Source organism: Phyllostomus hastatus, unplaced genomic scaffold (assembly GCF_019186645.2).
Source record: "Phyllostomus hastatus isolate PE091 unplaced genomic scaffold, TTU_PhHast_1.1 phas_scaffold_46, whole genome shotgun sequence".
Lineage (NCBI taxonomy): Eukaryota > Metazoa > Chordata > Mammalia > Chiroptera > Phyllostomidae > Phyllostomus > Phyllostomus hastatus.
This window is the reverse complement of record NW_025334032.1, coordinates 7,123,796-7,151,656: the sequence shown is the minus strand read 5'-3', so window position 1 is coordinate 7,151,656 and position 27,861 is coordinate 7,123,796. Positions and strand designations below refer to the sequence as shown.

The window sequence follows — 27,861 nt, the reverse complement described above, 5'->3', positions numbered from 1 at the left end:
ATTTTTTCTCCCTCTCCATTTGCATGAAATATCTTTTCCATCCCTTTACTTTTAGGGGAGTAATACTTATATCCAACATTTCTGTGTATCTTTCAGTCTGAAGTGGGTCTCTTGGAGGCAGCATATATCTGAATCTTGTTTTCTTATCCATTCAGCTACCCCTTGTCTTTTGGTTGGAGCATTTAAGCCATTTACATTTAAAGTGATTATTGGTGCAATAATCGTATGCCATGCCATTTTATTGTTAGACTTTTATCTTCTGTTTCTTTCTTTCTTTCTTTTTTTTTTCTTAAAGTAAGCTCTTCAAATTTATTGCAGTACTGGTTTGGTGTTAACAACCAGTTTAACATTTTCTTAAATGGGAAGCTCCTTATTTCTCCTTCAGTTTTAAATAATAGTCTTGCTGGGTTAAGTAGCCTTGGTTGTAGGTACTTGCTTTTCATCTGCTTGAGTATTTCATGACACTCCCTTCTGGCCTAAAATGTTTCTGTTGGGTAATCATATGACAGTCTAATTGGTGCTCCCTTATGTGTAACTACCTGCTTTTCTCTGGCTTCTTTTAGGATTTTCTTCTTGTCTTCAAGCCTTGTCATTTTAATTATGATGCATCTTGTAGGCTTCTTTCAGTCCCACTTTTTGGGGACTCAGTGAGATTTTTAGACTTGTGTGTCCTTTTCGTTCACCAGATTAGGGAAGTTTTTGGTCATCATTTCTTCAAATAGGTTCTCCATCCTTTGCTCAATCTCTTATCCTTTTGCTATTCTCCTGATGTGGATATTTTTATGTTTTATGTTGTCCAAAAAGTTTCGTAAGCTCTCCTCACTTTAATTTTTTTTTCTTTTTGCTGTTCTGCCTTTGGTGTTTATTTCTACCTTGTCTCCCAAATCATTGATTCTATCCTCTGCTTTATCTAACCTACTGTTTATTCCTTCCACTGTATTATTTATTTCAGATATTGCATTCTGGTTTTTTCTGTCAGGTTCTTTTTGTTTCTATGCCTTTTTTCATGCTATTGAATATCCTTATAACCACTACTCTAAATTCTCTGATAAATTACTTGCCTCCATTTCATCTAATTCTTCTTTTGGAGAACTCTCTTGTTCTTTCATTTGGGGTCTGTTTCATTGTTTTCCCATTTTGACTATTTCTTTGTATTTGTTTCTATATATTTTGTGATCTACAAAGACTCTGGTGCAGAGCTTTGCCAGATGCTGCTTGTGGCAGGCCCTGTACCTGTTGGAGCCATCAGTGATCCATAGCTTTGGGCCTCCTCTGCTGAACTTGGGTATGGGCAGGCTGCATCAGGGGGCTGTTTTGAGGATTAAGTAATATTAGCAGTGCAAAGTGTTCAGCATAATATGTAGCATGTTTACTATGTCAACTACCAGTTGTTTTTATTCTGAGAAATCTTCATAGAGGAGATGATATTTGAAGAATGTACAAGTTAATTAAGGGTGGAAGGAAAGTATATTGCAGGCAGGGGAACAGCATATTCAAAGGCACAAACATGTGGGAAGAACTCACAAACCAGAATCTAAAGGGCAAGGCACTAAAGGATACTGTATATCACACTAAGAAGATTAGCAGTCTCTTTTTTTTCACTTTTTTTATTGTTGTTCAGGTACAGTTGACTCCATTTACCATCCTTGAATTACGTTAAGAACCAGGAACATGATGATATTTCTTTTAATGGTGTTCTGAAAGATGATTTTAAAGGTACAACATTAAAATGGAAATCCAGTTAGGAGGGTTTAAGGAATGACAGGGAGAGAAAACCTGGAACACCCAGTGACCATTGGATTCAGCAACATGGGAAATGTTGGTAACTGCAAGGGCAGACCCACTGAGGTGTTGGGAAGAGACCTGAGACCAAAGAGGGTAGAAGTTGAGAGGAATGTTAGTGTAGACAAATAGTGTTGATGGTGAGCATAAGCAACTCTTTTAAGAAACAAGTTTGAAAAGGCATGGAAAGTAGGGAAGGACACACAATAAGGAAAAATGTTTGCTACTGTCTATTTTAGTTTTTTTTTTTAAATAAAGAAGTAAAAAAATAAATAAATCAACAGTGAAGGGGAAGAAGTGGGAAACAGTACAAACAGGGTGGAGCAAAATAGGTTTATAGCTGTGAGTAAACAAAACACAATGTATGCTTATATTGCTATTTATTAATTATTGCATTCTTTTTCTTTTTTTTGTATTTTTGGTTTTGTTTTTGTATTCTTTTTCATACAAACAACTCTAAACCTACTTTTGCCCCAACCTGTATTTCCTACCCTCTTCATTTATCTCCACTCACTGAAATGAGATCATTTTCACATAGAACTACCAGTTACTGTAGCATAGTGATAGCTTTAGTTTTTTATAGTTCATTTCCCTTGAGTAATTCAAATTATAGTCAATATGCTATCTCACTTATGTATCTGGCATTTATGTAAAAGAATTTGAAGACCCTCATTTTTCATTTGAGAACATTGAAATCCAGAGTAGTTGAGAAGTTATAGAAACTGAGCAAAAATTTAAATTCATATCTCCTTACTTTTTTTACTGTTTTTACTTAGAGTATATTGTCTCCCATGTTTTCTAAGTCAAATCAGAGAGTACAATTTTGTGAGAGCACTATATATTATGAATTCCCTTTGTTATAGATGTTTTTCTCTATTAATTACAAAATAACCATCTCATAATAAGAACCAAGCACCTAGTTTTCATGGAACTCTAGTTTCATCTGAAGTGAAGAAAAAAAACATTTTTATCATAATGAACATGTTTCTGTGACTCAGTTAACTCCCTAATTTCCATTAGGAAATTATTCAAATGAAACAAGTGTGTTTCAGAATAACAGAAGGGAGATATAATATAAAATAGAGTATTTTGGACCTAGAAAAGAAAACTTACAAAGACAAAATTGTATTCATTACTACTGTCTCTAAGAAACCATTAATTTCATTATAGGATTTTAAGGGAAAATAATATAAGGAAAACTATACTTTCAACAATATTTTGTATTCTAATTTTTCAATAGTTTTCTTCCCCCTCTTACCAGCTCATTAGCATTTTTGCTAGCCTGGTTTTCTTGTAAATATCATTTACATTACTGTGTGAAGTACCCTTCTGAAGGGCATATAAAGCCTATAAGACCTTAGGTTTTAACAACATCTTACAAGAACATGAAAGTGAATATTTCATGTACATCTTAGAGATGTCAGAGGATGGTGCAAATGAAGAGCCCATGAGTGTTCTGCAGGCCTCCCAAACCAGGAAACACAGAACTGCCACTCAGTTCCCCAGAGTACCAGCTGCTTCAGGAACATCCCACCTCTCCCCATTTCCTCCATGAGAATGTTGTGAAGATGAATGAATAACAGCTCTTGAGTCAGTTGAGAGATGTGGAAAAGGAAACACCACATGCTATTAAACAGCTGAAGTTATGAAATTACTTTGAACATTTGGGGGTGCCAGCTGTCATACAAAAATGCAGCTCTTATGGCTCATATGCAAACAAAAAAATGAGCACGCCAATTTATATTCATTAAACCCCAATTTCACCTTGGAAGGACTGGATTTATTAAAAAAATTTTGTGGAACAGGAAAAATGTCAATGACATAAACACTTTTGAATGGAAACATTTTTAAAGGGTACACTGCAGGGGTGTCAAACTCACTTTCAGCAGGGGCCACATCAACCTCACAGTTGCCTTCAAAGGGCCGAATGTAATTTTAGAACTGTATAAATGCAACTACTCCTTAACAGTTAAGCAAGAGCTTGGTGTTGCCACCAGGTAGAAACAATGTAGAGGGCCTGATTAGGACAGTTGGCCCTATGTTTGCCACCTGTGGGGTACAGTATTGTCTTGCAAGTAATCATGTGGCTGAACAGAACTTTGACCAGAACAAAAAAAAAAAGAGAAGGTCCTCCCTCTAAGAAACTAAGGAATTCAACAGACTAGTGAGGGGTATTCTTTATATTTGTATATCAAGGCTCTATAGTAACATAGGAATATTAATAAAAACTAACACGTTTGATCATTTCTCCGTATAGCCCATCTGTTTTCACCCCATAGAAGCTATACAGTCTGAGTTGTATAAAATCACATAGTCAAAATAACAAGAGGAACTTTGTTGAAAAATAGTACTTTACGCTTTAAGAAGATACTCTATTGTGAATCACTGTGTCATATATAAATCCAGAAAGAAAAAGACAAACAGCCAAATCCATTGCATAAAGGAGCAGAGAATTCAGCCTTAATTTACTCAGGTAACAAAGAGGAACTCCTTTCTCCATATCGAATGTAATATGATTGTTTTCATAAGTTGAATAGTGAAACATACTCTGCAATCACATTCACCTACAGATCTCTACACATTTTTCAAATTAGCATGGACTAGATTTTAAAATGAGAACTCTTTGCTTAGTTAGAATGTTTTTAAATTGTTTTCTATTAGAAAAATCACACCAAAAATAAAAAAATATATTTAGTGTAATCCTTCAACTGTTATTTGTTACAACACTCAGAAAGGAACTGAAACTGAATAATGTTTGAATATTTTAACAGAAGAAAGCACAGACTGAAATATGGAAGATCTAAATGATGAGGCAAAACAGGGTATGTGTCATGCAGAGCAATTAAACACAACTCTCTGGAGAAACACAGTAAAGCAAAAGGCTTTCAGCCGCCCAATGGGTAATGATATCTCAGCAAGACAGATGCTGAACCAGAGAATAACACTGAGCTTAGATAATTTATACTTTTTAAAGTTCAAGGTTTGAATTTTTTTTCTTTGATTCCAATTTCTTTTTTGAAATTGTGTTTTTCTTACCCATGTTAGTCTCTTACAAAGTGATCCTCTGATCTGCTGCAGCCAGACTTCATGCTCAGTTGAAGCCATTTCTTTGTATTATTCTTTACATTCATTTTCTCAGTATAAAAAAATAAAATCTTGGGGTTCTCTGCATTATGTTCCTTCCATTCAAGAATCATGTTTTTTGAAGTCATTTTACATGGACATTTACAATTAAAATTGCTGTATGTTAGGTCTGCTTTTGTGATAAGTATAAAGACCTTAAATTATTATCCAGTTCTTAATAGTCCATATTATTACTTTGATTGCCATCAAAGTAAATTTAATCTTGGAAAATGCTTACAAGTAAAAAGGGGAAAAATTTGGGTAAAAGTAAAATACTATTTTATTAAATATTAAGTGAACTTTATAGTGGCTTCAAAGTACTGTGAACTATTTCTCTTTATCCTGTTTGCCTCAGCCTTCTCACCTCTTCCACCTTCTACCCCTACACACACACACACACACACACACACACACACACACACACACACATTAATCTTGCTCTTTCCTCTTTTTTTCTCTTTTTATATCTTAATCATAATCATGAAATGAGGAAAGAAAAATGAACAAGATTATAGTGATTAATAGCAGTGAATAAGGATTAAATTATTTTGCTCCACTACGTCATCTGCCCTTTAAAAAAAAGCAACAATGTTTTATTGTACTATAAAACATATAGAAAGAGACTTTTTGCTAAATTTTTACAAACCGAACATACCCAGAACACAGATTAAAAAATATTGAAGCCACTTAGGAGCTCCTTCTCCACACGCCCTTCCAGTTATGCTTCATACCCACCCCTGGATAACCACTCTCCTCAGACTCAGCAGCTAAAATAGTGGTGCCCATTTTTTAAACTTTCTGTTAATGCCATCATTCAGTACATACTCTTTTATTTTGTCTGGCTTCCTTCACTTAACATTATGTTGTGAAATTCACAACTGCTATTTAGAAAGAAGCCCCTTCCTGCTTGCAGGAGATTCTGCTTAGTGGCTTAGTAGAGAGATCTGATATATCTACCATTCGAGCGACCACTCATCTTTCAAAATTTTATCTGGCCCTTCTAAACCTCTATGGAATAGCAATGCCTCATACTCAGGAAAAGGTTTGCAGGATCTTGAAGAGCCTTCTGAGTCATTACAAACAGCTTCTCATTTGCTCTTTGAACTTTTACCATGCAATGATCAACTAATGCTGAATTCTAATTTATTTATTCACAAATAGTTCTTGTATTTTTACTCTCTTTAACCTATAAAGGTAAATAAAAAATGAAATCTGGCTCCTAAGGTGCATACAAGCTTTGAGGAATATAAGTAACTCTAATACAAATTAGAATTACTAATTAGAGTAAATTTTATTTTAAAAAAAACCATATAGGTAAGGTGATTTTTTAAAAGATTATATTTATTTATTTTTAGAGAGGGGAGGGGAGGGAGAAATAGAGGGAGAGAAACATCAAGGTGTGGTTGCCTCTCAAGCACCCCCTACTGTGGACCTGACCCATAATCCAGGCATGTGCCATGACTGGGAATTACATCAGTGACCCTTTGGTTCCCAGGCTGGCACTCAATTCACTGAGCCACACCAGCCAGGGCAAGTGATTATTTTTTAATACTAGTTACCTATATATGTTAAACATTATATTCTTATATATTTGATTACTATTATAAAATTTTATATGTATACATTCTAAACATTCATCAGCAAGGTCATCAATGGCATATGTAAATTCAGATTAAATGACAGAGTCAAATTTTAGTCTCTTCTGTGAACATAGGAACACCTACACTCCACACAAACATATTAACTTAATCAGTAAATAGATATTTTCTGCTTATCTCTCCACCCTTCAGGATATACCTAAAATCCTTTGTGTGTTTGTTTGTTTTTCCCAGTTATCTACTGGAGAGCTTAGTTCTGCCCAGACTAAATACCTGAGCATTATAAGCATTTATTCAACAAATATTTGTTTAGCTTTGTGTCAAAATCATGGTGGGCCTGGATATGAAATAATGAAAAGCCCTCTCATGATCCTTGTCCTCCCAGAGTTTACAGTCTCAGGAAAGAGATAGAGTGTTCAAATGGTCACATGCTATGATTTCAAAAATGCTATGGGGAGTGAATTTAATAACATCCTTCCAAAATTATGTCCACCCAGAACCTCAGAATGAGACCTTATTTGGAAATCTGATTTTTATAGATGTAATCAGTTAAGATCACACTGGTTTAGGGTGACCCTAATTTTAATTATTGATGCTTTTGTAAGAGAAAAGAGAGAGATTCAGATAGAAATATACAGTCAAGAAGGCGTTGTGATGACAGAGGCAGACATTGAAGTGATACACCCACAGGCCGAGAAACAACAAACACTGTTGAGAAGCTTGGAAAACTTAGGAAAGAATTCTTGCCTGGAGCCTTCAGAGAGTGCATGGACTTTCTGATACTTTCATTTGGGAACTCTAGCCTCCAGAACTCTGAGAAAAGAAATTTCTGTTATTTTAAGACAGCAACCTTATAGCAATTTGTTACAGGAGTCCTAGGAACTGAATATAATATGTATTAGATTAAACCGTAAGAAATTGCTTATTTTTAACTGCTTTGACCTACACAGTCATTTGGTCCAACCCAATATGCTATGAGAGAGATCTTGTTGGGCAGGGAAAGCTTCTCTGAAAAATTGCTAGTGAAACTAAAATCAGAACAATAAGTAGAAGTTAATGAAGAGTAAGAAAGAAAGGAGAAAAGGGAAGGTCCCAACAGAGAGACCAACATGTGCAAAGTTTCTGAGGTAGGGGGTCCAGACAATTTTGAGAAACTGAAAGAAGATCATGTGACTATAGTGTGGGAAGAGGGCATGATGAGGCTGCACAAATAGGAAGTGACCAATCAGGTGTTGATGAAGAATGAATGAGAGTTTTAAGAGCAATGAAGCACCATTGGAGGGTTTAAACCAGAAGGCATGAATGCTACTATGACCACAGGATAGAGAGCAGATTAGAAGTAACCAAACTAGATGGAAAGACCCCAGAAGAGAGTACAGGAGCCCAGATGGTATCTTTGACTAGGGAAGCACTGGTGGGGATTGAGTAAATGGATACACATAGAGGTTATTTAGAAAAGAATCTCATGTTTTTGTTTTGATAACATGTCCTGATTAATGTACCATTTGTTCTTGTGTCTTTTGAAGACATTGAATTCTCACAAACTATCCATACCAGTCTTCGTACATTTAGAACCCCAATGTTGACTAACACAGTCATGTGTAGCCATTCTGCTGCCCAAAAAATATCTGAAAGTAGAAGTAGCACCTTCATTTTTTTTATTTCTCTCTTTGTTCCTCACCCTTTACTCCCAGCACTTTGTTTATATCTTGGCTAGAGTAGCTATTGTATTTTATTGTCATTATCTTTTTATATAACCATCTGTTTGTTATAATGTGAGCTCTGTGAGGGCAAATGCTGTGGCTTAGTTATTTTTCTATCCCCTGAACTTATCAATGAACCTGGCCTATGGGATTTTACTATATTAATGTATAAATAAATGTATTAGCATGAACTAAATACCTTATTTCTGCTCTATCTTCTCAGCCTGTCTTTGGTTTTATATAATTGTCTTTGTTTCTAGTCTGACTTAGCTTACTGATTGCTTTTTTTTCTGTGTACTCTACTTACTTTGATAAATATTTTTCTCCTAGTAGTATCAATGAACTTTTAGAAAATGTCTCTTCTTCATGAATATCTTTGTTTATGTATAGAATCATTTTTCTAATTGCCTACATTTCATGGAGTTGCTAGCCATTTTTCTTGTGCCTCTGGGAGCTAATGAGGTAGTTCTTTATCACTGACATCATCATAACCATCACATTTTTTAAGAATGTGCTGTGCTCAGTGTTCTACTTAGGGAGGGAGGAAGGCAGTGAGCAGCAGTGGCCCCTTGCATAAGTGAGATTACTAGCTAAGACAAGAAACCAAAGACAAGCCACAGAATTAAATAAGACATTTGGATGGTTAAAGTAAGATGTTTTTATTACATAAAACAAAAATGTTAGAACAGTTTTTGTAATACAATGTTAAGAAGGCACATTTCTCTGAATTAGAAGTGAGACAAATAATTTCACTCTGAGCTCACAAGCAATTGGACAACTGACCCATATATTGTATTGGATTTGGGATAAGAGTTCCTAGTTATTTTCCTGTTATAAGAACTCTTACACTAATCTTTCTGCAAACCCAAGATAAATTCTAATTATAAATAGAAAGCATACTGAACAAGGGATAAGAAGCTGGTGACTTTGGAAATATGCTTCCTAGCCCTGGCCAAGTGGCTCACTTGGTTAGAGTGTTGCCCAATATGCCAACATTGTGGGTTTGATCTCCAGTCATGGTACATACAATAAACAACCAATGAATGTATTATTAAGTGGAACAACAAATCAATGTTTCTCTCACTCTCTCTCTTTTCCCCCTTTCTCTCCCTAAAAATCAATAAATTTAAAAAATTAAAAAGAAATATGCTTCCCTAACAGCACTAAAAAGAATGCCTGAAATAGACGTACTTTTAGAACAGGGTCCATGTTCAAAAATGCAGTTGGTGGAGGCAGGACAGGAGGTGAGGTGGACATTGGAGAGGTGAATTCCAGTCTTTGGAGAGGTCAGGGAGGAGGGAAATAGTCAACAGAAGCCAGCCATGGGAGGGGAAAAAAAGAGGATATGAATGTGTAGAAGCCATTATTACCTCACTGGTCAGAATTCTGCCAGCTATGTCCATCCTTACAGTGTCTCCTAAACTCAGCATTGCTTCCAGTTTGTGATGTTAAGCCTTGACTTCCCTGCAGCTTGGTTTATAGATATATAAAAACCATCTTATAGAAAAATATGTGTATGTATGCATACATACATACCATTTGCTAATCATTTCTTTCAGAAATACTTAATAGTACATAGTGTAATAATTCCCAAGCAACTTAAAGTCTTCCTTTAAGTCCCAAATGTGTTGTTTTCATTTTGAGATTTTCTTTTTAATCTGCTACAATAGGTGACCAATTTTCTTGACATTCATTTTCCCTTTTTACAAATATTACTACTTAGAATTTTTCTTTATTATTTTTTATACTTTTGGTTTCTCATTTTAGCACATATTTATAAAACAAATTTAATTGTTTAACTATATTAGTGATAAATGAGTCAATAGTAGAAAATGGTATGAAAAGAGGCTTACATTTGGAAATAAAATCACATAAATTTTTTCTTCTATTTTTTTCTTGTTTAGTTTTTGTTTAATTTTGTTTTTGTTTTCCTGGTACTGAGCTTGACTGCTTAGAGAACAATAGGTGGCAGGAGAGAGAAATATACTTGGTAGTGCTTTGCTGCCATCTACTGTTTCTTTATTTAACAACTCATTGCTTCTTTGATTCTAAAAATTCAATAATCTGTGATTTACTGTGCCATAGTTTCCACCTTTACTTCTTCCTTCTATTTTTTCTTTAGTTAAAGCAAAGTGAAGCAAATGCAGACACCAAAGAAAAGCTCCCTTTGCGCCTTCGAATCTTTGAGAAATTTCCAAACAGACCACAAATGGTGAAAATCTCAAAGCTTCCTTCAGATTTTACTGTTCCCAAAATCAGGTATTAAAGTATTACTTTCTTTATCTCAAATGCACTGTAAAAGACTCATCTTAAATATGATTTAGCCCTTCTTTCAAACTCCTGTAGATGTGGATTTTTTTTTTTACTTGTAAAGTTATTCTCTATATTTCTACTCTCTCTACCTCTGTTTTAAAAACCATTGACCCCTTTAAGCAGTATGCTAAGAGCAATGTCACCTGGAAGTGCATTAGCCTAGGCAAGAGGGCTGTTTCCCACTGCCTCTCCCTCAGATGCCTCTCAGGGATTTGACTTCCCAGATAACTGAGGAAAGTGCTCAAGACTGCAGAGATGGCAGATAGACTCAAACTCTGACCCTCAACTGTGTAGGATAAAATAGACTCTGAGGCCTTTTTATTTTCAAGTTGGTAGAGAAATGCCACTGGCCAGGTTTCCATACTACTATTATGGCATTTGTTTAGAATGTCATGTCTGATTACAATATAATTTGTCCTTCACTTTTTGAAAGGATAACCATGGCATTATCCCCTCATATCAATTTGATTTTCTACCACTTTGCCCTCTGGTTAAGTAGTTACATAGAGGATGCTTTAAGACATTTATTTCTAAAAATTAAAGGAAATTCTTCCAGTTACAGCTCAAAAATTAAAAACAGAACCAGAATAATATAAAATATGACATTTTATGTAACTAGTTTTAAAAATAGTTTTATGGGGCATATATAAAAATAGGAGACTAGATGTGGTACAATAATATTTAAAATTTAAATAGAAATATATTTGCATTTCTGATTTTTTAAATTAAAACCTGAAAATACAAAATATAAAAAAGCCATAAATTAGATTGAAGATTAGTGGTTATTTGAAAATATGTTATTTGAATTCTTGCTATGCTTTAGAGATCAGATGAAGTAAGTTTCTTTGAGTTATTTTGAGTCTTTAAATGCAAAGTTATGTTTCAGAGATTCTTTAGATGAACAGAAGTCCAGAGAGATGAACTAACTCTTTCAAGTCTTGAAAAGGGATAAAGTATCTTATTACCAAAATAGGACTTTAAAATACTAAGAATTACTGAATGTTACTACTTAAAAGTTATTTCAGGGATATTACTTTTTTAATGCAGGAATGCCTAAGACTTAGAAAACTTTCTCTAAATTCATTAATTTGGTAATTAATCTACACACCTTTCTTGATATATATATTGTTTTCTATGAGCTTTGTCATACTTTATTTAACTTAAGCAAACACAGAATTGCAACATGCTATCAGTTGTTCCATTTCATTAATAATCCTTATGTATGTATACTTCATTTGCAAAGGGAAAGTTTCATGAAGCAGTTTATTGATCGCCAGCAACAGGACACTTGCTGCCTCTTAAGAAGCCTTCCATCAGCCTCTTCCTCATCATGTGATCACTCTAAACGATCTGCAATAGAGGATAACAAATACATTGACCAAAAAGTAAGAACCACTGTCTCAGATAACCAATTTTTTTCTTAAGCACATATTTTAGAGAACAAAACCACATAATTGTGTGAGGTTCTAAAATGTTTCAGGATCATAATGAAAAAAATTTTATTTGTAGAAGAAATCATTATATCTAACATTTTTGATTTTATGAATTTAAATTGTACATTTTTACTAGTGAGCTTTTGACCCATGCCATGTAGCAGACACATGAGTTTGAATAGGTCAAAACCCTCCCCAAACCTGCATTTTCTCACATGCAGAAGGAAGGGCTCTCATCTCTAAGGTTCAGCACAGCTTTAATGGTTGCCTAAATGTTGCCTTTCAAAAGAAACTATGCTTATTTCAGTTGTTATACTCCAGGGAGACTAATCAGAGCAAGTTTCTCTAAAATCAGTGAAAATAACTACCATTTATTGAGGGCTTACTATGTGACAGGATTTTTTTCTAGACACATATCTTACTCATACTCTGATTTACCTATTCCTTTATAACTTGAAAATAAGATATGGAATTATTATCTCATATTCCACCTTTAGAAAATTAAAGATCAATAACAGAGTTTGTAAATAAAATTAAAGACTAGATTTTGCAAAGGCATCTAATTTACTTGCAAGTATTTCTCTTCCTAAGTCCTAATTTATGTTTTACTCCTTTAAATCATTACTGCCCTTTTTCTATTGCTTATAATCAAATATATATTTCTCTATTATCATTTAAAAATACAATAACTACTTTCTCATCCTCCCATATTCTGTGTTCCTCCACTATCCCCTACTCCATAAAGATTATACTTTCAGAGTACCTTTGCTTTTCTCCTCTCTTTCTTTTCCACCATCTCCTCTCCAAATTTGAACTTTTCCTCCTTCCCACCCCACCATCAATTCCTCTGTTCTCTGCTGTAGTTTAGCAATTTTGTTCTCAATTATGATCATAATTTCTTTTGTAATATATCTGTTCCTTTTCATGGATTTTTATTTAATTTCTTTTAATCATCAAGGGATATTATTGCTCTATATTATAGACTCCAAGATTATAAATGACAAATTTGATGCTAATGTCATTTTTTTCACTTGAAAGTAATTAGGTTTGTTGTTGCTGCTGTCGTTGGTGATGGTGGTTGGCTGACTGGTTGGTTGGTTTTCTGATTTCTTTGGGAAGTTTTAGAACTTTATACATATCCTTAGAGTTCAGAATCTTACTGGGATATACTTGTATGTCCTTTAACATTTGAACTGTCCAAATTGGGGAGTCTTTTCAGGTTGCAGACTGATATTGGCCAGGAAAATTTGTATTTGTCATTTGTTTAATTATTACTTTTCTATCTACTCTTTTTTCCCCTTATGATTGTCATCTCTCTGTTTTTCTTCTATGTTTTGAAATATTTGTTCTTATTTAGTCTTAATTAAAATTATTCTTTGCTTTTAAATTTTAAGTGAATGCCTATGAAATGCATATGTGCTTATATATACACATGCAATACTCTTAACAGACCTTAAAGACTTAAACTATTTATTATTATTATAACAATGTACAGGGTGTGTACACACAAGTTCATACATCAGCTAATAATCAGGTGAGAAGATAGTAAGAGTCTGGTTTTGTCCAGTCAGTCTGAAATTGCATTTTACACACTAGGAACACATATTGTTTACTTTATGAAATTTATTTCAAAAGAGTTTAATCCAAAGATGTACAACGAACCCCCAGGCTGTGACCAGCTATCTCCAGGAAGAGTGTGGAGAGCTGATTCCATTTATACTGAAAGTGGAAAATCCAGAACATGCTTTTTTCAAATCCCTAATAACATTTCCCCACTGGAAACACAAAATTAAATCTTAGCCTATGAAAACGTATTTTCTCTCTAGAAGGAAACATGATGTTTCTTATACTTTTGAGCAGCATGTTTTGAAATAAGTAAGAAAATGATTAAAATATTTTTGGAAGGTGAGAGGATTAGGGGCTAAGTTTAAGGAGAATTTGGTGTACTCTTTTGTGTGCTCATCGTCATCCTGTCCCAGAGATCTCTGCACTGGCTACACTCAGATAATTTCAAATGCCGTTTCTGATTTCTTTATTGTCCTTATATGATTGTGGCTTTTTAAAATCTTCTCATTTAACAGTTATTTTTAACTAACTGAAAGTAAGATAACAATTAGTTTTATTTTGTAAACTTACACTTGAGCCTTTCTCATAATTTCCTAAAACATAATAAGCTGGCAACATACTGCTTCTCAAGTGCTTCTCGGTGGTATCCGAGTGAGTCAGCATCTGAAAGAAAGTAGAATTTTTGAAGACTGCTGGCAGTCCCCAATCTATAAGGTCAGTTGGCTGAAGCACACAGTTTCCTCGTATTTTCCAATACAAGGAAAATTATCAATGATGGTTAAGTTGCTGTTCATTCCATGTGAGCCTAGTTGGCCCCCATGTAGATTTAACTACAGTTGGAATAATATTTTTTATCCCCTTATAGCCTTCATGATCTGGGTAAATGGTCCAATGCAGAAAGGGAGATATAGAGAGCATATTTTCTCTTCATCTCAGTGGCCAATGCCCTATTGTGGCAGTTACAAGAAGACTTACCTGTGCAGCTATCCATTCTTAAAACTTTGACTTTATTTAGGTTGCCAGAAAAATAAACTTAACAATATCTTTCAGGATCCACTCTTTTTTGCTTCAGTTCCCATCTGTTCCTGAAGTTCTTCATAAATATACTTAAGATTTGTCATCTTTGTCTAGTGCCATTGGGCTAGGGAACCCAAAACAGACAATTCTACTTAATGAATTTCAGTTAGGGAGGATTTAAAGGAAGCAGAAATCAAAGACAAAGCAGTTTGGTATTTTAATTTTTTAATATGGCAAGCCTTCTTCACTTTTCTTAAGAAACCCTAAGCCACTGAAAAACAAAAATGCATAAACACCAACAAAAATCCTGAACAGACATTAGCTCCCTTAATAAAGTATCAGGAAATTTTCATTACAACCTGTTTTTGGAAATGCTGGTTAGTGTCAAATGGATAGCAAGGCACTTCACATTATGTGAAAAATTCTTCCAGCACTGTGCCATACAAGTTGAGACTATTTTTCCTCAAAGAATGGTAAGATTTTTTCTAAATGATAGACTATCTTACCAGTGATTCCTATAATAATGGCAAAGGAACCATAAAATAAAACTTTTCCTTAATGAATCCTGGTAAGGGGCAACTGCACTACACTAGAGGGAAGCATTTTCCTCTTGCAAGGGGAAATACTGAGTCCCAGAAACCTAAAGACCACAAGTTGAGAAGGAAATAAAACCATGACAACAAAAGTTGAAGGGTGGGAGGAGTGTTTAAGCAACGCAGAAAACAGGAAAGCATGCTTTAGGCAAGATTTTGTCAGAGTAGTTACCCTGGCTTTGAATAATCATAAATAATTCCCATGGCAACCTCTCTTTGTAGAGACCATGAATTTTAAAATATCCCTTTTTGCCTACTTTTACCACATGGTTTAAAATACCTGTCCTTTTCCCTGTAAACAATAAGCAAGCATAACATCTTTAAGCCATTGTTCTGGCTTGCCCAGATGCTAAAGGAAAAAGACAGGAAATGGGTGTTTGTCCTCCTCATCCTCGAGAGGAAAGGCTGCCCTCCCAGTCTCCAAAGAAATGGTACCCACGAGCTAATTCCCACATTCCTTTCTCCTCCCCCTTTCCCATACCTGTCCCATATCTGGGGCATCTATGAAAGTGTTCCTTTTCTTCCTGATTAAAAGGTAAGTCTGCATATATAGTTTTTAATCCTCACATGAGGATATGCTTATTGATTTTAGAGACAGAGGTAAGGAGAAAGAGGAACATGGGTGCAAAAGAGAAACATCAACTGGTTGCCTCCCTTTATGTACCCCAGTCAGCCAGAGATCAAATGGGCAAGCTAGGTTTGCGCCCAACCCAGGATCAAATTGCAAACCTTGATGTACAGGATGACACTCCAACCAAATGAGCCACCCAGCCAGGGCAAACCTGCATATCTTGAGAGGAGTTTTACTAGTTTCCAGGCAGAAGAAAATCAGTCAATGGTTTTCTACCTATTTTTCTCTGCATTATAGAAATTAAACCACAGATATCTTAAGTAGAGTGCTTATTAATAAACTGAAATGTGCCCTGGCTGGCATAGCTCAGCGGATTGAGCGCGGGCTGGGAACCAAAGTGTCCCAGGTTCGATTCCCAGCCAGGGTACATTCCTGGGTTGCAGGCCATAACCCCCAGAAACTGCACATTGATGTTTCTCTCTCTCTCTCTCTTTCTCTCTCTCTCTCTCTCTCTCTCTCTCTCTACCCCCTCCTTCCCTCCCTAAAAATAAATAAATAAAATCTTAAAAAAAAATAAATAAACTGAAATGTAAACTTGGCTTACCAGTAATTCCTGGATGGTGTTCCATTTCTGAGGTCAAAACCTGCAATTCTGTGAAGAACATGAATAAGCTTAACAGTTATATCAGCTTGAGACAGATGGAGCAATGAGGTTTGTCCCAGCCAACACCTATACAGTATTGGAACCTATATGTTAAAGGACAGTGAATATTTCTCAAATAGGGCAATATCTGTGCAGTAGCACACGCACGCTCTCTCTCTCTCTCTCATGATTAATGGATACTTGGTCCTGTCTGAAACATCAAGACATTTAGTCCATGCCAAAAGGTCCATGAAATTTAGTCCTGTCCAAAATCTCCATAGAGTCATTTGATCTGCACAGTTAATACACATCTCACCCATCCACAACATCTGAACCCCAACCCATCTACCTAACCCTATGTACTATTACCAGTAAGCTACCAATGCAAAAAGAGTTATTACTGATAATACAATACAGCCACAACACAATTATTGGACCAATAAAACATGATAGTATTTTATGGAGTAACCCTATAAACCGAAAATATAAATAAACCTTGTTTTTGAACCCACTGGCAGTTTTCTAAGCATGGACATTTTGATGGGATCAAATGTTAAGGACCCTTTGGTGTGGGCCACATGTCTCCATGGATACATGGATACTTGGATGCTGTCCTTTGGACAGGACCAAATCCCTCGCAGTGCTGTCTTACCTGCCTCCTTTCTGTGAAGCACATAGCAAGTTCCAGATTAAGTTATCAAAATGAATAGCTATATATGTACAAAATAAGGAGGGAAATGATCAAAGTAATTACTATATTTTATATACCCTTTTCATAAGTCATTACTGTTCACTAAGTCATTCAACAAACATTTATGAAGCACCTGTTATTCATCTGACATTCTCTTTGGCTGTGGGAAAACACATGTACAGGTATGAAAGTAAAAAGTATTACAGGAACACAAGACAAAGCCCAAGTCCTTACAGGAGAGCAATATAGGAAGAAGGTGCTTCAGGCAGTGGGGGAGGCATGTGGAAAGTCATGGACACCATGATATGCTTGACACAACAGATTGTGAGAAGCAGTGTAGAATAATGATGAAGTGATGCAGCTTCAATCCTCATGTATAAAATAGAGATAACTATTATTTTTAAGGTTTTTAATGAGAATTAAATAATGAATGTTAAATGTACAACATATGTTATGTGCCTATCATAACCAGATAAGATATCATGCCATGAGGTCACACTTAGCAAATAGACTTATATTAATCAATCAAGACAAATGACTTTAGTTAAACAGATGAACCTTCAGCTATAACAGTGTAGTTGAGCACAGTATATTAAGTTCTGGTTTATTTTCTTTATGTCCATGAGACTTTTTTTTTGAGTTTGCATTTTAATGATATTTTAGTTAATACCCTCATTGTTTGTCTCATGTCTTAGACCCTTAAAAAGTAAATTAAATTGTTCTGGAAAGATTCACTCTTCATAGAGTATTGTTGATCGCTGACAGCACTTTGTAATTTTCTATGTGATTATAGAGTATTTAATGATTTGTTCCAGTAACTCCACATATAGCAAGTTATTCATCCTGATCTGTAATTTCCAGGATGACTGTTTACTCACTAAAAAAAAGAACAGTCTATTTCCATCTTTAGGGCTCTTGCTCTTCTGAAAAAAATTTCTAAAATAATGCCTTAGCATCTTTGCAATGCCATTCAAGACATTTCTCTAGGGGAAGAGTAAGAGATTATATGATGGGACTGTTTTGTAAAGATATGATGTAGTGTGTAGTCTAGAAAAAGGAAGCAGTGGTGTTCATCAGACCGAATATGAATACCCTATGTATGCACTTCTCTCTTTAACATGAAAATGTTTTAGTATTTCATTGCTTGCTCATTTATTTAAAATAATGAAGAGGAAACAAAAAACATCAATGAAAACTTTTTTTCATTTTTATTGATCTTTGTAGTATGGTTTTGAGCTCAGGTTAAAATATGGCTGCATTTGAGTGCACATTCTTTTATTCAGCAGTCATTTATTGAGGACATTGAATGAATGGGTCCTGGGTAAAAAACACATTTTACTGCTTTAAACTAACACAAGATTAGGAATTTCCTATCAATTATTTTTCTGCAGAATATTTAATTGTGTAATCATTTTTAGTTCGGGGTTATATGTAATTTATTTGAAAATTTTTAGGAGTACATTCATAGAAGGCCAAAAGTAAATCAGTTTAGGATTGCACATCTTGTAGGTGATACTAAAGGCTTTTCATCAAGAGTTTTTCGTACTGTCTCCAAAACAAATGTCAGAGAGCTGAAGTTGCAGCTAAACATATCTTTGAAATTTACATTTGTTTCTACTTTTGAGGATAATTTTACTCACAAGTTCTATTTTCCAGTAAGTGGTGTGCCAGTCTCAACATGTTGTAGTTTCTGCTGTTGATGATATTCTTGTCATTTTGATCTGAAGTTCACATACAATTGAATCACAATTGGAGACCTGCTCCCTTACATTAGATTGCCACAGATTTTAAATTAACTAAGAACTGCATGGTTAGGAGCATCTGACATTTTCTCCCAGAATCGTAAATTCCTTCATTTAAAAAAGCCTGCGGACTTTCTGTCTTTTTCTGCTTATATGAGCTATAACCATAAAGTAATTTTCTTCTACTTCTATAATTGAAGTTCACCTACCATATATTAGTTTCTTATCAGTAAGCACTGCATGTTAGACCCATCTAATGTTTTTCAATAGCTGTAAATATTGCCCTTTCCTCACTTTTTGCAACATAAGTATCATTATACTAGTCTACCTGATGTAAGGTGTTGAAGATTTAGCCAAATTTACAATGACAGGCTACTGCTTTAGTGACTAAAGCATTGTCATAAAATTCAACTGCAAAAATAAGTCAATTAAGTTTGCAGTCATTTAATTTCTAGTTGTGCAATGTTTTTCTATGTATCAAGTGAATTGATATATTTCAAAATATTTCTCCTTTGTAATTTTTAGGTGATTCACATTTACTTCAAGAATTCATTTCATTAAAAATGTAGAACAGAAAAATCATCTTTTAATATTAACAAATTTATTCATTGTTGAAATATATTTCAAAAATGAACTCTGCACAGTGCTAAACAATAAAGAAAATATAGTAGATAAGAAACACACTATCCTGAAGATGGTACCAAGATAGGTGGGAGTGGAATCCACTCCCCCCTGTGCACAGGTGAAACACCTAGCCCATCTTCTGAGGAACAGAGTGAACAGCCAATGGTATCAGCATATATGAAGATTGGAGGCCAAAAATTGTAGAGGACATTGAAAAATCAGACGGTAAGGAGAGTGCTTCAGGACAATAAGGTCTCTGGGACCAGCCCAAGGACCAAGGTGGCTACAGCCCCAGGCCTTGCACCCACAGGTCTGCCCCAGGATTCTTGGGAGAGAGCCAGGTCAATGGCTCCCTCCCTGGCCAAACAAGGTTTGAGCAGCACCAGGAAGGATCTGGATGTTTGAAGTCACAGATGGAGAATAAGGATGAAGTGGCAAACACACAGGGGCAGTACCAGCTGAGACTGTGGACGCCAGCTGGGAAGAGTTGGGCCTTGATGGACCCTGACCTGGTCAGTCCCCCAGTCTTGGAGAGTTTGGCTGTGTGAGAGGCCAGGTGCTTGTTTGGAGCAGCAGTCTTCAATAGGAGGAATTTTTCAAAAAGAAAAAGAAAGAAAAAAGGCACTCAGCAGCATTTAGGGAATTCTCCCTCAGTAGTCCACCCTGCCTTCTGTACCTCCCCACCACCTCCTACCCACCCACAGCAGCAGAGGCCAAGCGCTCAGGCTTGCAGCCCTGGAGAAGAAACACACCTGACCCTGCCACCCCAGAAGCTGCAGCAGCAGTCCGCACACTCACACCCAAAGGCCCAAAACCCCAGCCCAGCAGCTGCCAATCTCACCACAGCAGCAGAGACTGAGCACTCATGCAGGCAGCCCCGGGGACTGTGTGTACCTGATCCCACTGCCCAGTTTCACCTCATGCCCAACCCCAGTGCCCCCTGCACAGCAGCAGAAGAGGTGCATACCTGCATCCCCAGTGGCACCCATGGGGCACCACCTGCCCTGCAAGGCCAACTGGCTTTCTAAGAGGCAAGTGGAGATGCTCCCACAGAGGAGAGCTGCAGGGCTCAGGGAGTCAACAATCACCAGAAAGACTTAATTCAGTGGAGGTACTGAACTACCCTGAAGAGACTCTGAGAGTCCCTAGCATCTAGGACAGCAAAGAGGAAGAAGGTGGTGTGTGAGTTGTCCCTAACTGGTGCACCTCAAGGACAGCTCAACTGGTAGACTGAAGGAGTAGGCTGGGTGGAGTAGGCTGGGCACTGGGAGCCCAGCAGCGAACTGAGGAACTGGGTTGGAACTCAGCAACTATGAAGAGGGCAGCTCAGGAAGGGAGAAAAGTGAAACCAATCCCTCCTCACACTGCTGCAGCCAGGAAGACCAGCAGAACTGGAGTGGCCAGTTTAAAGCCAGCAAGAGGCTTTTTTTTTTTTAATTCCTCCTTCCTTTCTTTTCTTCTTTCTTTTTTTATTCCTTCTTCCTTCCTTCCTTTCTTTTTTTATTCCTTCTTTCTTCCTTATTTTTAAAAAAATTCCCACAAGTGAGACAATAAATCTTGGAGCTGTGAAAAGACCAGAGTTAGACCCAAAGAGGGGTCATCCCAACAACTGAGACAGTAAGACAAATTTCATTTTTCTACTCCAGAGAACTTGAAAGTTATGATATATTTGTATTATTATTATTATTATTTCATTATCCTTACATCTTTTATTAGTATTTTTGTATTTCCCTTCTTTCTGTTTAGTCTTCTTCACTTGGTTTGTTAAATTGCATTGTCTGACTGATTTCTCTTGTTCTTTCTTTCATAGTGTATTTTCAATTTTCCATCTTTCACTTCACTTGTGTTCCAATAGCACACTCCTCTAGGTCCTGTATTTTACATTCCTGTTATGCAGATCACATAGATTCTGTCATATAATTGTTGCTTCATTACTATTGTAAATAATTGCTGTTCCATACAATTGTAAATACTACACAGCTCCTGTCTCAGATCTTAGCTCACTTCACTGTTTCCTGAACTTTATTACTGTGGTGATTAACTCTGTTCTCTCACACATTACACCTATTTTCTATCCTTTACTCTCACTTTACCTCATAATCTGACTTCCTACAAGCTCATTGCTTTCTAGATGCAACTCACAGTCCTTCCCCCACCTAACAGGAGTCTTACCTTTTTTCCATCTTTTCTAAAAAGTGGCTAGTTGGGTGAAATACCACAGTTCACACTATACATATCCAAAGGATCTCCTACCTCTTCTCTATATGTTGGTACTTTAAATACCATAGAACACTCCATTGTCTTAAACCATTTTGCCTTCCCCCTCCAAATGATCACAAAAAAAGAGTAGGTGGGATCTGTGAACAGTATACCTGGAAGAAGAAGACTGGAAGAGGAAATCCACCAACAAAGGAACAACCAACAGATAACAACAGAAGAAGGTGAAGGAGGGAGCAGAATCAACACCAACCTCAACCCACAACCAACCTCGAAATATAACTAAATGGTGGAGAGATTACCCAAAACAAACAACTGAACAAGAGCAATAGAGAAGCCTCAAAATCTTGCAAACACAGAAGAGCTTGCTTCAATACAACCTGTCCACACCTGCACAACAGAATACAAGATGCGGTGGAATGGAATGACCCTCAGTGAACTAGTTTACAGGAAGGACCCACCAAAGAAAGACCCAACAACAATCAAAATGCAAAGACATACAGAGAGCCAGCATAAACCACAGCCCAAGACCAGAAAACTCAAGAGATTAAGGAGACTGCACCACTGAATCTCACAGGTCTTCTACCATAGAAGTTGACACCAGAAACCAAGGGAATCAGAATAGATCAATTTAAGGAGCAGAGGCTAACAAGAAGAGTCTCACAAACAATGGGAAGACAAAGAAACAACCCCCAAAATGAAAAGAAAGAAGGAAGGCTCACAAAGAATGCTAAATAAAATAGAGGCAAGTCAACTATCAGATATTGACTTCAAAGCAATGGTTATCAAGAAGCTCAATGAGCTCACAGAGAATTACCAAAACTACAGGGAAACTACAATGAACTCACTGCAAACTATATCAGCAGGAAAAAGGAAATAGAAACCTGCAAAAAGAGCCAAGAGGATATAAAGAATACAATTTCTGAGCTGAAGAACACAGTAGAAAGAATCAAAAGCAGGCTAGATGAAGTAGAAAATCAGATCAGCAAGCTGGAGGACAAGGTAGAAAAAAACACCCAAGAAGAGCAAGAAAAGGAAAAGAGGATCAGAGACAATGAAGAGGGGTTAAGGGAAATGCAGAACAACATACATTGTAATAAAGGACAGAAAACCAGTTTGAAAAAGTAATGATGGAAAATGTCCCCAATTTGATGAGAGAAAAAGTCACACAAATCCAGGAAACACAGAGAGCCCCAATCAAGAGGAACCCAAAGAGGCCCACTTCAAGACACATCAAAGTTAAAATGGCAAAATTCCTAGACAAAGAGAAAATCTTAAAGGCAGCAAGGGAAGAACAGGAGGTAACATGCAAGGGAGCTCTATAAGACTAGCAGCAGATTTCTCAATGGAAATGCTCCAAGACAGAAGGGAGTGGAAGAAATATTCCAAGTAATGAAAACCAATGGCTGGCAACCAAGACTACTCTACCAGCAAGGCTCTTGATTAAAATGGAAGGCTAAATAAGGAGCTTCCCAGACAAAAAAAAAAGCCTCAAAGAATATACTTCTTCCAAACCAGCTCTGCAAGAGATGCTAATGGGTCTGGTTTAAGAACAAGAAGAAAATCAGTGACAGAGAGAGGAAAATGGGTACAAAAAAGGCAATTAAAATAAGTACCTATCAACAATAACCTTAAATATAAAGGGATTAAATGCTCCAAACAAAAGACATAGAATAGCTCAATGGATAAGCTATTATCCATTATCCATGGATAAGAAATCATGACCCACACATATGCTGCCTATAAGAGACCAACCTCAGAACAAAAGACCTACACAGACTGAAAGTGAAGGGCTAGAAACAAACATTCCAAGCAAAAGGACAGGAAACAAAAGAGCCAGGGTAGCAATACTCATAGCAGACAAAAGAGACTTCCAAAAAAGAGCCATAAAAAGAGACCCAGAAGATGACTTTATAATACTCAAGGAAAGAATCCATCAAGAAGACATAAACATTGTAAATATATATGCACCCAACATAGGAACACCCAAATACATAAAGAAAATCTTGGAGGACTTCAAGAAAGATATTGACAGCAACACAAATACAGTAGGGGATTTCAACACCCCATTGTCAAAAATGGACAGATCTTATAAACAAAATATCAACAAAGATATTGTGGAATATAAGTGCCCTAAAATGAACACACTTAACTGATATATATACACCCTTACATCCCAAGTAAAAAAAATACACATTCTTTTCAAATACACATGGAATATTTTCAAAGATAGACCACATGACAGGACACAAAACAAGCCTCAATAAATTCAAGATAATTGAAATCATAGAAAGCATTTCTCTGACCATAAGGGAGTGGGCCTAGAAACCAAACCCAAGGGAAAAAAAGCAAAAACACAAACTCATGGAGACAGAATAGCATGCTATCAAACAATAAATGGGTCAAGAATGAGATCAAGGAAGAAATCAAAAGTTTCTGGAAACAAATGAAAATGAACTCACAACAACCCAAAACTTATGGGACAACGCGAAGGCAGTCCTGAAGGGAAGTTCATAGTGAATTTCCTACCTAAAAAAGATAGAAACATTTCAAATAAGCAACCTAGCCTTATGCCTACACGAACTCAGGGAAAAACAACAAAGACATCCCAGGGCAAATAGAAGAACAGAAATAACCAAGATCAGAAAAGAATTAAATGACATAGAGACTAAAAGCACAATTCTAAGAATCAATAAATCTAGGAGCTAGTTCTTTGAAAAAAAATAAATAAAATCCAACAAGCCTTTAAGGAGGCTCATCAAGAGAAAAAGAGAGAGGACCCAAATAAACACAAACAGAAATGAAAGAGGAGAGATTACAACTGATACCACAGAAATACAAAGAATTGTAAGAAATTACTCTGAAGAATTATACCAAGAAATTTGAAAATCTAGGTGAAATGGACACATTTCTACAAAAATATAATCTTCCAAAACTGAAAGAAGCAGAAAACTTGAACAGATCAATAACAGCTGATGAAATTGAAGGAGTAATCAAAAAACTGTGGACTAAAGGGTTTCACAGGAGAATTATACAAAGCATTTAGGGAAGAGATAACCCCTATTCTTCACAGATTATTCCAAAAAATCCAGAATGATAGAAGACTCCCAAACACTTTTTATGAAGCCAGCACCATCCTAATCCCAAAACCAGATACAGACATACAAAGAAAAAAAACTTCAGGACAATATAGGTCATGAACACCAATGCTAATATCCTCAACAAACTTCTGGTGAACTATATCCAGCAATACACTAAAAAGATCACACACCATGACCACGTGAAATTCATCCCAGGGATGCAAGGATAGTACAATATTTGCAAATCAGTAAGTGTAATACCTCGCATAAACAAAAACAAAAACAAAAATCACATGATCATATCAATAATGCAGAAAAAGCATTTGATAAGGTACAGCACCCATTTATGATAAAAACACTCAGCAAAGTGGGAATAGAGGGAACATTCCTCAACATAATAAAGGCCACATATGAGAGACCAACAGCCAACATCATACTCAGTGGGCAAAATTATAGAGCTTCCCCACTAAGATCAGGAGCAAGACAAGGTTGTACACTTTCACCATTCCTATTCAATATAGTATTGGAAGTCCTAGCCACAGCGATCAGACAAGAAAAAGAAATAAAAGCATCCAAATTGGAAAGGATGAAGCAAAACTGTCATTGTTTGCAGATGACATGATAATGTAATAGAAAATCCTAAAGACTCCACCAAAGAACTACTCAACCTAACAAGTGAATATGTCAAAACAGCGGTATACAAAGTCAATAGTCAGAAATCAAAGGCATTTTTGTACACCAGCAATGAAGTATCAGAAACATAAATTAGGATAAAAATCCCACTTGATATAGCAACAAGAAAAATAAAGCACCTAGGAATAAACCTAACCAATAAACCTAATAGTTTTCTGTATGCAGAAAACTGTACAACACTGAAGAAAGGAATTAAGGAAGACACAAATAAATGGAGCCATGTACCAGGTTCATGGATTGGAAAAATTAACATCATCAAAAATGTCCATACTACTCAAAGTGATTTATAGATTCAATGTAATCCCTATTAAAGTACCAATGACATATTTCACAGTTAGAGAACAAACATTTCAGAAATTTATATGGAACCATAAATGACCCTGAATAGCTGAAAAATGACCCTAAATTTTGAGAAAGAATAATGAAGTAGGAGGGATCACAATACCTTATATCAAAGTATATCAAAAGGCCACTGTAATCAAAACAGCCTGGTACTGGCTTAAAAACAGGCACATAGACCAATGGAACAGAATAGAGAGCCCAGAAATAAACCCAAGTCTCTATGGTGAATTAATATTTGACAAAGGGGGAAGAAACATAAAATGGAGTAAAAGTAGCCTCTTCAACAAATGGTGTTGGGATAGCTGGACAGCTACATGCAAAAAAATGAAACTTGATCACCAACTTACACTATACACAAAAAGAAATTCAAGGTGGATAAAACACCTAAATGTCCGTCGTGATATCATAAAAGTCCTAGAGGAAAACATCAGCAGGAAAATCTGACATCCAATGTAACAACATCTTCACAGATATGTCCCCTAAAACAAGGGGCATAAAGGAAAGAATAAACACGTAAGACCTCATCCAATTAAAAAGCTTTTGCATTGGTAAAGAAAAAAGCAGCAAAATGAAAAGGAAACCAACTGTATGGGTAAATATTTTTGCCAATGATACCTCAGACAAGGGTTTGATCTCCACAAATATAAAGAACTCACATGTTCCACTCTAGGAAGACAAACAACCCAATTAAAAAATAAGCAAAGGACCTGAACAGACACTTCATGGGGGACTTACAGAGGGCCCAGAGACACATGAAAAGATGCTCAGCATCACTAGCCATCAGAGAGATGCAAATTAAAACCACAATGAGATACCACTTCACACCAGCCAGAATGGCCATCATAAACAAATCAACAAACAAGTGTTGGAGAGGGTGTGGAGAAAAGGGAACCCTACTGCACTGTTGGTGGGAATGCAGACTGGTACAGTAACTGTGTTTTCTGAGGAAATTCTGAGGAATTTCCTCAGAAAACTAAAAGTGGAACTGCCTTTTGACCCAGCAATTCCAGTGCTGGGATTTTACCCTCAGAGCCCTGAAACACCAATCCAGAAGAACCTACATACTCCAATGTTCATAGCAGCACAATTTACAATAGCCAAGTGCTGGAGGCAACCCAAGTGCCCATCAGTAAATGAGTGGATCAAAAAAGTATGGTACATTTATACAATGGAATACCATGCAACAGAGAGAAAGAAGGAGTGCGTGCCTACTCTTTGAAACAGCATGGATGGAACTGGAGAGCATTGTCCTAAGTGAAATAAACCAGACAGTGAGGAACAAATACCTTATTATCTAACCTTTAATTGGAACATAATCAACAAAAGAAAAAAGAAAGCAAAATATAACCAGAGACATTGAAATTAAGAAGAAACTGACAGTAACCAGAGGGCAGGGGGAGGGGATAATGGGGGAAAGGGTTTTTAGGGACTACTATAAAGGACACATGGACAAAACCAAGGTGGATGGTGGAAGCAAGGGAGGTAGAGGGGTTTGGCTAGGGTCGGGGTAGTGGTGGGGGAAAAATGCAGACAACTGTAATTGAACAACAATAAAATAATTTTAAAAAAGAAAAGAAACCCACTATCCTTATCATTATAGAATGTATGGTCTAGTTGAAATATCACAGAAAGGTGGAAAGATGTGTCATACACAGAGCAGGGATCTTTTTGAATGGGGTTCCCTGGAGCCAAAGAAAGAGTGAAGAGATTTGTATGTGTGTACACATACATGTTTATATTTATATATTTTAACTTTTATTCCTGGTGGTTTATCAGGGTCCAGAATTTATAATGTTGAAATCACTTAAGATCAGAAATCTTGATCTATTATGTAAAACTCTCTTTTTACAAATTCACATTGTAAGACATTAAATTATAATGGTATTCACCTTTATATACATTGTAATGTGACTTTTAAATCTTGGTACCACCTACACAAGATTTTAAATTATTTCTATGCATACAGACAATTTTAAACAGTTTATAGAAACATTTTGTCATATACATTATCTGTCATATGTACCTTGATACTAATTTTCAGTTCAGAGACACATAAAATGAATCAAACAGACAAATGAGGTACCACCATCAATCTATATAAGTAATTGCTTATTTTCAATTACTATATTT

At 36.1% G+C, this 27,861-nt stretch overlaps 1 protein-coding gene across 3 annotated transcripts in view; it reads left to right on the top strand.

Annotated features, from left to right (window-relative positions):
* NALCN (sodium leak channel, non-selective) overlaps positions 1-27,861 on the top strand; it is a 364,598-nt gene that overhangs the window by 240,235 nt on the left and 96,502 nt on the right. For 2 of the 3 annotated variants that reach the window (XR_006783694.1, XM_045821794.1), the window contains exons 16-17: positions 10,329-10,465; positions 11,763-11,904. The exons of the other annotated variant lie outside the window; for it this stretch is intronic. Coding sequence is in view for 1 of the 2 variants with exons in the window: in XM_045821794.1 (XP_045677750.1) it covers positions 10,329-10,465; positions 11,763-11,904 (279 nt within the window). In the remaining variant the exon portion in view is untranslated. The remainder of the gene's footprint in view (positions 1-10,328; positions 10,466-11,762; positions 11,905-27,861) is intronic. 3 annotated transcript variants of the gene reach the window in all.